This window comes from Fragaria vesca, linkage group LG3 (genome assembly GCF_000184155.1).
Source record: "Fragaria vesca subsp. vesca linkage group LG3, FraVesHawaii_1.0, whole genome shotgun sequence".
Lineage (NCBI taxonomy): Eukaryota > Viridiplantae > Streptophyta > Magnoliopsida > Rosales > Rosaceae > Fragaria > Fragaria vesca.
Genome location: NC_020493.1, coordinates 17,607,091 through 17,618,180, shown reverse-complemented (window position 1 = coordinate 17,618,180; position 11,090 = coordinate 17,607,091). Strand labels below are relative to the sequence as shown.

Genomic DNA, 11,090 nt, shown 5'->3' with positions numbered 1-11,090 from the left:
TTCCCCATAATTTTTTATTTTTAGGGTGTTTTTTTCTTCCATTTTTAACCTAACTTTCTTGGGAATATATTGATGATTTTCTGGGTGGAGGGATGTGAGCTAAGGGAGGGTTGATATTAAAATGTCCGGCCGCAAAAAGGACAATGGGATGTTTACAGAAGTGTATATTTGGTGAAGGTCGACGACAAAAATGTTTATTGATTGTTTTGTTTAGGGGGGGGGGGGAGGGGAATAATTTAGGGTTTGTATGTAGCTCCACCATGCATGGCTGAAACTGCTCCACCATGCACGTTTAAAGGTCTTTAACAACCAATGTAAGCTTTCTATTTGGGCAGATGTAATTCAGGTCTTAATTAAGTTGTTTATTATCTAGGACTAATATTAGCTAGGTTATATGATATGATTTAACAAGATTATCTTTATGTAGTGTTTTACTGAATCGCTTTGGTTTCGCATTTGGTTCGAGTTTGATCAATGACGTTATATCCAGTTTCTGATGCAATCCCTTATACTAGTTCCTTCTTTAGTTGTTCATATTCCCAAACTACTTTGCCACTTGATATCTGGATAGGAACTTGAGATTAGGTAAAGGAATTTGGTTTTCATGTTTGGAAATATGAGTGTCACATGACGAATGAACACCCTACAAGAAAAAAAAAAATTAGAATCCCTTCGATTCTGGCCATAAATGTCGCCTAGCTAGGTTCTTTGATCAGGAACGAAGATAATTTTGTGGCGTAAGTACGTTCATATATGATGAATTGTTTTCTCACCTAAGTAGAAGTATCATATTCGCTGCCTAGCTAGGTTCTTAGGGGCAAAGAAAACTTCCTCGTCATCTTACCAGTAATCACTTAAGCGATGACATGTTATATTTCATCGTCTAATTAGTACTATATAGACGACATCGCTTAATTAGGGGACGAAACATGAGCAGCTACACTTTGGTCGCCTTAATACTTAGACGATGCTATTCGTGGGTACGTTTCCCTGTTAAATCCAAAACGAAAACGTTAACAAGGCCGGTGAGCCTCAGCGTCATGTTACACTTTGTTTATATCCAATCCATTGACCATCCACATCTATCATCCTATTGCAGCATGCAGCAGCAGCAGAGACATGAGAAACATCGCATTATTTCATATTTAGAGAAGGCTGCCTTGGCTGCATTATATATATCTTGTTGCCACATGGGGTCCTCGACTGCAGGCCATTTTCCTAGCTCGATGATGTGGATAGTGGGAGAGAGTGCGCTGCAGGTCATGAATGAAACATGATGCATGGGAATGTTGCTTCTTCTTCTTCTTCTTATTTTCAGGCTTTGGATTCCTCCTTGGTCTTTTCTGTGTGGGAATTTGGATACCTGCCGGCCCTCCCCCGCTCAGAATATATCCTCCATTTCAGATCGATTTGGTAAGATCTATATAGTGTGTTTAGACACTAATAAGCCTTTTAATAGTAAAAAGTGATACACTTACGGTGAAATTAGGCTGTGATTCTCCTAAAAGGGACATAGAGATAAGAGAGAGATCGAGACGATAAGTTGACGATATGATGAATGGCTTTGTCTACCAAGTTGGGGACCCAATTGGATTGCTTGGAATTCACCGCATCTCGAACGTCATAAACTAGGGTATCCAATTTCAGGACCACGCCCGTGCTAGCTTCATTTTTTTTCTTTTTTGGGATTAATTTCCAGTTTTACAACTAATCTGATTTTGCATTCTTACAATGAATGATGCAAGTTATATTTCTTTTTTGAATTGTCTATCGAAAGGGTTAAGAGATACTATTAAGGAAAATTATATTGTGTGAAAAACATACAGTGTTATAAACCAGTTATTATGTTAATTAGTAATATATATTGTTTCAATAATTGAAATGTTTGTAAAATGAATAAAGAAGATAGTAAAGTGACACTAGCCACCGTACCCTATGTTTTTAGTTAGTTTGGATTCGATCGGCCAGTAAAATAAGCAAAATTGGAGAAAAACTACATACTTCGCTTAAAAGTTGACTTAGTCACGAAGGTGTTTATCGAGTTGCACTAGACCTCTACCATCACAGAAGTTAAAAACATGATTACATCTCATGTTTAAAATTCCCCACACAACCCATTTTTACAATACATTGTAACCATATTTATCGTCATAAGAATGAAAGAAAATGATGAGGTAGTCGAAATGAGGAAGAAAACTTATACGTTCACACATAATCAACATTGTAGATCGAAGGAATGCACACTTCACTATACTATGCAAATCTCATCTTATTCTCTGTGTTACACTATCTTTCCAATATTTTAGGTTAGAAGAATCAACACAAAGAAAAAATACTTAGATACGACACATACAAATATCTTTATCAAAAGATATCTAGTTTGAAAAATTACAGAAATCATATTATGGAAATCAAAGATTAAGCTTGCAAATAGCACTGGTATCCGGCTCCTCTAAAGTGAGGAGTTCGTGAAGTCAGTCTAAGTTTATAAAATCTAGGCTTTCTATTTAATCTAAAGGTTTTAAGAATTGACACATGCATCACTATTACTTAAATTTTTGATTTTTAGTCTAACCCCAGTTAACTTCTTGTTAACTATTTCGTTAACTCCATATAAATGCAGTCAACGATAGAGTTCATTCTTCTTCTTCTTCTTCTTTTTTTTTTTTTGAACAGGAGATAGAGTTCATTCTGAGCCCCATTAACGATCTGCATCAATATTACATATTCATCTAATTCAGACTTCTTTTCTATCCCTTTCACCATTATATTCATTTCTTTAACCTCATATTTGTTTAAACATGGCTCCCTTGCGGGGTTCATCCCTCCTTTAAATGGACTCTCCGTTCCTCCAAAACCCTTATTCGGAATTCTCCTTTGAGTCTTGTTCTTTGATCAACTCACTGGATTCTGATCTCTCTTGCTTGGGATATGTTCAACTTTGATCAGATTTATAGTCAAGTACAACAGCCAGCTCGGCTACCGTTCAACCAAAACAACTCTGAAGAAATGGTTATTTATGGAGTTCTTGCTCGGGCCGGCACCGGGGACTCCTCCGATGCCACCAGTACCCCTGCTCATATGAAAGATGATGAGAGGTGAACTCCAACGCGGCCATGGAAGAGGGAGAGAGCATGAAGGACGAGATACCATATAGAGGAGTCTGATGGCAGCCATGGGGGAAGTACACTGCAAAGATAAGGGATTCAACACAAAAGGGGGTGCGAGTTTGGTTGGGAACCTTGATACGGCGGAGGCAGCCCTAGCTTAAGACCAAGCTGCATTTGTAATGGAGTTAACGATATAGTTAACTAGGGTTAGACTAAAAATCAAAAATTTAAGTAATAGTGATGTGTCAATTCTTAAGACCTTTGGATTAGATAGAAAGCCTAGATTTTATGAACTTAGACTAGCTTCACAAACTCTTCAATTTAGAGGAGCCGGATCCTGAAAATAAATGGTCCCGGAAGCATTGATCGATAAATTTATATACCCACAAGTAAAGTGACCTCTTTTTCTTTAGGGCTTAATTTGTTTAGTTTAATATTGATGCATTATTAGGCGACTGAAATTAAGGATTTGGCATGTTAATGATAACGTGGGGGTAATGTTACCAAACTTTTACTTAAACAAAAAGGAAAGGACTACACACACTCTCATGGCACATAATTACTTATGATGCTCATGCCTAATCATTTTGCTTCCCATCTCCGATCATCATGTGATTTTGGTATCTCCTAACAATCATCTCGCCCGCAAAAATTTCAACCTTTTTGCTCTCTTTTACCTTTTCGTATATCTTACTTCATTTGTTCCCGCCACTTTTTGTGTTCTATCTTTTGTTCATTGCACTGAAAAATTTGCTGTGATAATCGACCTCCTTAATCATGTAACAACGTTGATGATTCTTAATTAACTGGCTATAGGTTATCTGTCGCGCGCGGCAGTACGCATATTGCATCTGTTTTTGTGCATTCATATACGTACATAATAACAAACATAATGTCATAATCTTTAGTTTTGTTAGGATAAGATGAATGGTGTTTGTGAGCCAGCCGTTTAACCAACCTTGTATATATAGGTTATGAGTCTGAATTTCACTGACATATATAAGGCCTTAGCTCAGTTAATTGTCTCGTTTGGATATATATAAACATGCAACGTGATCTTAATAACGTTATAACATTACACAACTTAAGTTATACTACTTTTTATTTTTATAAAAGAACTCAATCATCGAAAAAATCAGCCTAATTGGAGATTGTTTGGTGATTTAGGGTCTTTAATTTGTTGGTTGATAGTTTAGGATAAGATTGGTAAGATAAGAGACTATACATAAATTAACATTAATTAGTTGCATGTCCAGAACCCTACGTACACGAATCATATGAAAACTTAAATATTAGAAGGAAGAAATGAAAGCTTCTGGATCGATCTTGTTTTGGGAAGGCAGAACCTCCTTTTAATTTGAATAACCTCTGCAGAATTGAATGCAACGAAGCAAGACGGACTACTTAATTAGTTTCACATAAGCCAGTAGCTAGCTGGTAAAGACTAATGAGCTAGATCGATCACTGCAACTCTACAAGCGGGTGATGAGGTATTATGTTGGTTAATTAGTGACGCAAAGAGCCAAAGTAGAGTTGGTTTTTTTTTTTGGCTGAAAGATGAGTGAGAGAGGAATGACCCTGTAACACTCTTATGTATTAAAAAAGAGAAAGAAACATCAAGAGAGGGGGATTAGACCAAAACCTCTCATAACAAAATAACAACGAAACAAAACTAAGAAAACCGAAATTGGGGAAGACCCATAAGGTCACTACTACAATATGACAAAATAAAAAGAGGAGGTGAATCCCACCAAACCAGCTGTGTTAATGACGTACCGTGATTAGCCAGAGCATCTGCAACCTTATTCCCTTCACGAAAAATATGAGAAGATCGAAAGGTCATAAAGTAGAGTTGGTTAATTTAGCCACCATATTTATGTATATGCAATAATCGAGTCGGGCGAAATGGCAAGCTAGCTAGTGGGTGAAAAGCAATATGTTACATGTAAATCTTTTGTTCCCTCACCGCATACATATATGAAAAGATAATGTACATTAAGGATTTAAGGTTGTACGTACGCGTACGTAGTTTTGTGTGCTTTCAGCATACCATAACTTCAAACACAATCTATATGATATGAGGAAATTTTTCAAATGGTGCCCCAAGTTAAGTCTATTCATCATTTTGACATCTCAATTTTAAAAACTATGATAATGGTACCTCAATACTTAAACTTAACCCAACAATAGTTCCCTCCGTGATTGACATAGTTAAGTTGGACTTTGTCCATGGGCAAAATTGTCTCTTCATGTTTTCCTTCCACAAATCTTGTCAGTTGAATTAGAGTTTCTCGACCTGAAGATATCAACTATGAATGTAAGTCCTGTTACCTAGTTATCTTTGATTATTCTATTAAGTATATATGTTTCATGAACTTCTGTACTGGATGCAAAATGCATTTTAATCAATGTTAATTAATTCTTTCTCTCACCGGTGGGTTGCAAAAACTACTTTTAATGATGGATATTAATGGCCAATGGTGTATTATAATTTCTAGATGTTTTTAATTTTTATATGCAGTCAACACATGGCTCACCACAAATTCTGATACTGATTGAAAATGTACATTATTCTGAAGGGAAATGTTTGTGGAGAGAAAAGATTTGGGGAGGGAAAACATGAAAAAACAATTTTGCCCATAAATAAAGTCGAACTTAATGGTGTTAATCACGGAAGGAACTAATGTTAGATTAGGTTTAAGTGTTGAGGTACATTATTATAGTTTTCAAAATTGAGATGTCAAAATGATGAATGAGCTTAAGTTGGGACACCATTTGAAAAATTTCCTCATATGATATTGTTCTAATGATTTGATAATTTGAATTTCTCGACCAGAGCATCAATAAATAATTGAGCTGGGTTCGTAAATGTATGAATACGCGTACCCTCAACTCTCAACCATGTGTAGCCGTTAGAACTTAGAACTTATACAGACAAAGATGATCGAGTAGTTGAATTTTTGTTTCTGAATAATCTTGTTAAGTAACATCTATCTGTACCTATATGTAGACAGTTAGAACTTAAAACTTGTTTCTTTGACAAATTATCAACATTTCTTCATTTGGCTGGGAAGCATGGAAGTTTGTAAAACCTAGTATTCCTCTACTCTTGAAATGGTGAAGGGGCACAGTTGGATGCATTGGATTATTAGCTGAAGTATGCATGTCAAGTTTTGGATGCCTTAAGTAGTAAGATTAGCATTTTAGCATAGAGTTATATTGAACCGAGCACTAAAAGTTCGAGTTTGGATTGGCCTCCCATGACGTTTCTTTATAACTAATTAAGACACTAAATCCATTTCCATTTTCTTCTTCTTGTTGTTTTCTCTTCAATGCTTGGCATAATCCATGAATATTGCTTCCATGGTTTTGCACATAGAGTTTAGCCAAGAGTTGTCGAAATCTACACAATAAATTGCTGAATTTATGTAATGGGATGGGTGAGCTATGGAGAGATTCTAAAGATAAAAGACTTGTGGTGCTTGTTAAAACAAAAATGACTGTTGTGGGATGCCAAAGATCTATATATGCAAGAGCGATATCCCTCTTCAATGAAGATTTGTTAATTGACTTGATGTCGTTTTGGATACCCTTAAAAAAACACGAAAGACACACAATTTATCTCGATCTAGAACATAATCAGTACATGGTGTGTATCCACACATATCAATATGAATGACAAAAATTAGATAACATGATATAAACAAATGATGATTTTCACATAAATTATATTAAATTATTAAGTTTTCATCGTGTATTTATACGTCATGCATACAAAATTTTTTGACCTTTAACGGGCTAAGAACGAAAGAGACACACAATCGTCTTAGTTTCTGCTTTCCGGAGCCTCTATTTTAAGACCAAGCCTCGGCCCAATTTGGAGCCCAAAGAGAAATAAAAGGGACGTGGAAAAAGTATGCTCTGCTATAGTGCTATGACACCTGGATTGCCAAAAGCATTTCAACCCAGCCTGTTGTTTCGGTAACACAGATCAGGAAGGCACGCGTCGCCACCAACTAAGATCTCGTCCAACAAATGCACGGCCAGGATTTCAGGCTGAGAGAGTTGTGGGATTTAAAAGCAGAATTTGAGGTGGGGTTTGAGGTCTAATTTGAACACAAGGGCGCGAGATCGGTGTGCTTCTTCTTCCTCCTCAAATTTCAAGGTCTGATTCTCTCTTCCCCCAAACGCTTTATTTCAATTCATCCAAAAGAATGCGTATCTATTAGTCTTCATCGTCGATCTGAAATTTCAGTTTCGGATGTAAATAATCGGTTCATTTTCGTTCTTGATTTTGTGGTTTCATTGCTGATCTTTGTTTCAGATCGGTTGCATTGTAAAATTTGCGATCATTTTCCAGAATGTGAATCACTGAATCTGTAGTTTCTTTGGATTTATGAGCTGAACCTGATTCGTTGAAGAATCTTATTTTGTTGAGGATAGTTTTTTGTTTGTTCAATTATTTGATTAAATGTAATGATTTGGGTCTGTATTCAACATTTAATGGTAGTAATGGTTATGGCAAAAACAAAAGATGGGGAATTTTTTATCCAAAAGATTTAGCATTTGAATTTTGTTGCTGCATTTGGAATGTATGCGATCTTGTATCGGGTTTTTCTGTTGTATAGGATTATCCCAATGACATTTTGATGAATTAAATGTAATGTAAATATGACTTTATTGGTTTGCTATATTCAATCGACCAATCTGTTCAAGGTATTCTAACAGAGGTGAAAATTAGTTGTGACAGTTACACTGGTGGTATTATTATGCACATACAGAATGTATTGATGTGCACTATTTATTTGTGAATGCTTATGGAGTTATGGTATTCATTTTGGTTTTATAGTATTCATATTTCTCCGATATTCATCATTTTTCGTACTGTGGTGCAGTTGATACATCTCTAAAGCTAGTAATAGAAAATGGCTGAGGCTGAGGACATTCAACCACTTGTCTGCGACAATGGGACAGGAATGGTTAAGGTAAGGCATCAGGCTACTACACACAGAGCCTTTTTCTGATGCATGTCTTGCAAATTTATGATTCTGATGCATTGTCATCTTTTAGGCTGGATTCGCTGGAGATGATGCTCCAAGGGCTGTCTTTCCTAGCATTGTTGGCCGCCCACGTCACACTGGTGTGATGGTTGGCATGGGTCAAAAGGATGCATACGTTGGAGATGAGGCTCAGTCTAAGCGTGGTATCTTGACACTGAAATACCCCATTGAACATGGTATTGTGAGCAACTGGGATGATATGGAGAAGATTTGGCATCACACTTTCTACAATGAACTTCGTGTTGCCCCTGAAGAACATCCAGTTCTACTCACAGAAGCACCTCTTAACCCAAAGGCCAATCGTGAGAAAATGACCCAAATCATGTTTGAGACATTCAACACTCCTGCCATGTATGTCGCCATCCAGGCTGTTCTTTCCCTCTATGCCAGTGGTCGCACAACTGGTAAGTAATCTAAGTAATTTAGCATGTTGTAAATTTAATCGGGTTAGTCCATGTTGAGTGAATTTTACATACTAATATTGTTGTGCAGTATTTTGGAGGTGCTCTTAGTTTGCCTTCGGAATAGATCAATGTGCATATTAGTAGAGAAACAATGGGATTGAGATGATGATAGCTTAGGGTAGATGTATACTGATGGTGGCTGGTGTATTCTAACCAGTGTAAAAACTTATTTAGGGTACAGAAGTTTCTTAGTGGAGCAAGGAAATGCCATCTACTTACTGGTTTCTTTGTCTGTTTTCTTATTTCCTGGTTGTACTTAATGTGTTTACCCGTTCTTTTGATTTCATGAATAGTAATGTGGCACCCTATCTTCCATTATAATACTTTTGCTTTGGCTTCTATCTATTAATTGGTTATTTTCAATGTTACTTCTGGAAATTCCATGTAGGTATTGTCCTGGACTCTGGAGATGGTGTCAGTCACACTGTTCCCATTTATGAGGGGTATGCTCTTCCACATGCCATTCTCCGTCTTGACTTAGCAGGTCGTGACCTCACTGATGCTCTTATGAAAATCTTGACTGAGCGTGGCTATTCCTTCACCACCACTGCTGAGCGAGAAATAGTCAGGGACATGAAGGAGAAGCTTGCATATCTTGCTCTCGACTATGAGCAGGAGCTTGAAACTGCTAAGACAAGTTCTTCTGTTGAGAAAAGCTATGAATTGCCTGATGGACAGGTGATCACCATCGGTGCTGAGCGATTCCGTTGCCCAGAAGTACTTTTCCAACCATCCATGATCGGAATGGAAGCTGCAGGCATACACGAGACTACATACAACTCTATCATGAAGTGTGATGTCGATATCAGAAAGGATTTGTATGGAAACATTGTGCTCAGTGGTGGGTCTACCATGTTCCCTGGCATTGCCGACAGAATGAGCAAGGAAATCACGGCTTTAGCACCAAGCAGCATGAAAATCAAGGTTGTTGCTCCACCTGAGAGGAAGTACAGTGTCTGGATTGGTGGATCCATCCTTGCATCTTTAAGCACATTCCAGCAGGTATGTCATTTCAGTATACATGAGTCTGAACTGAATTTGCATATTACAAATAGCATATTCTCGTATGACTAAACTTTTAGCAATACTAATGGTGGGTTATTTATATTTGGAACACAGATGTGGATTGCAAAGGCAGAGTATGATGAATCTGGTCCATCAATTGTACACAGGAAGTGTTTCTAGTGCTGCTGGATGGGAGCGGTGAGAGTTCGAGGTCTAGTTTAAAGTATAGCAATTGCAGCTTGCAAGTTTTTCACTCTACCTTTGCTTCTCTAGGAACAACTGTGTCGAGTGTTGTCACAACAATGAACTACGAGACGTGGAGGTTACAACAGAGAGTTATAACTCTTTTAAGTTGTTATTCTTCTGCATTAACCGTTGAACAGTATTATTAGCACAATGCTAAGACAAAGCTCCCTGCAATTTATAAATTTTTGGTTCTCCTACCGTTGCTGATTGAAAACAAAAATGCCATTTAATTCTAGAGGGCTTCTCTGATGATTTAATAAACTTTTGTTTTTGTAATTTTTTTAGTGGGTTCTGATTTTGTTTATAATGTTGTCTTTTGTATTTCAATTCTTTGTATATGGTATATGCGCCATATGCCTATTAAGTTGATCTAATCTTAGGGTAAGGCTCCCTGGTTGGTAGGCCTCCTCTCTTCCGGTTTACTTCAATCTTTTGAATCTATTGGTACATGCGTGATAACATTTCAACCTCTCTTCATTATTTCTCCAAGTATTGCACTTGGTTGTTTGGTTTTTTTTTTTTTTTTTTTTTTCCGTAGTCATTCTGTGAAGTGGAAGTGACAAAATTACTGCACTTCCTCCGTGATTGCTGCCGTATTCTTTTCTTGTCCCATCACTAGTGGGATCAGCTTTTATATCTCGCATGGTTTGAAGCCTTGAAGTTTACATAGTGTAACTTCCAATCTTAGATTGGTGGATTGATGGTTTTGGTTTGTCTGTTTGGAGATGAAGGAATGACAAACTTAGGCATGATAAAGGAAGGGTTTTGAAGGCAGGAGTCTCTCCTTGGTGTATAGGAGAGCAAACTCATGCAAACCTCCTAGACCTCCCCTTGCTGGTTTGTATTGTCAACTTTGGATGTTAATGCTGGCTCAGAGCTGTGGGAATTTTGGACGTAAGTATAAGGAGCTTCTTTCTCATGTGACATGCCTTGAGTCTGACCCAAATGTGCCCATCTCTTGTTCAGGAAAAGAGAGTAGTTGGAAAGCAATGAAAAAAACGTTGTGCAGCTGATGGTGGTAGCCGCCGACGACAGGAGGCCTGTGCATGATCAGTGGGATGCCAAAGATTATGAAGCTTCGTTTTACATACTGGTAGGGCGCGAGGAATTGAGGACCTTTTTTCACGAGCTAACGAGAAATAGGAATTATCAGCCAAGATAGGGGATTCGTTGTTAGGCTCAGGTTTTGACTTGATTAGACCAAC

General features: G+C 37.4%; 1 protein-coding gene across 1 annotated transcript; it reads left to right on the top strand.

Moving 5' to 3' along the window:
* Nucleotides 1-7,226: 7,226 nt before the first annotated feature.
* On the top strand, nucleotides 7,227-9,891 carry LOC101297518 (actin-97-like). The gene is made up of 5 exons (XM_004294460.1): nucleotides 7,227-7,275; nucleotides 8,006-8,095; nucleotides 8,181-8,574; nucleotides 9,023-9,636; nucleotides 9,754-9,891. Exons 2-5 carry the CDS (start codon nucleotides 8,036-8,038, stop codon nucleotides 9,817-9,819), a joined length of 1,134 nt encoding a protein of 377 aa, XP_004294508.1. The 5' UTR covers nucleotides 7,227-7,275; nucleotides 8,006-8,035; the 3' UTR covers nucleotides 9,820-9,891.
* Nucleotides 9,892-11,090: the final 1,199 nt, after the last annotated feature.

What these genes read in the sequence shown, in the direction of transcription:
- LOC101297518 (XM_004294460.1), top strand. Translation starts at nt 8,036, where the DNA reads ATGGCTGAGGCTGAGGACATTCAACCACTTGTCTGCGACAATGGGACA. An exon ending in ATGGGACAGGAATGGTTAAG is followed by an intron (nt 8,096 to 8,180) that starts GTAAGGCATCAG and finishes GTCATCTTTTAG; the next exon opens with GCTGGATTCGCTGGAGATGA. An exon ending in CTTTAAGCACATTCCAGCAG is followed by an intron (nt 9,637 to 9,753) that starts GTATGTCATTTC and finishes TTTGGAACACAG; the next exon opens with ATGTGGATTGCAAAGGCAGA.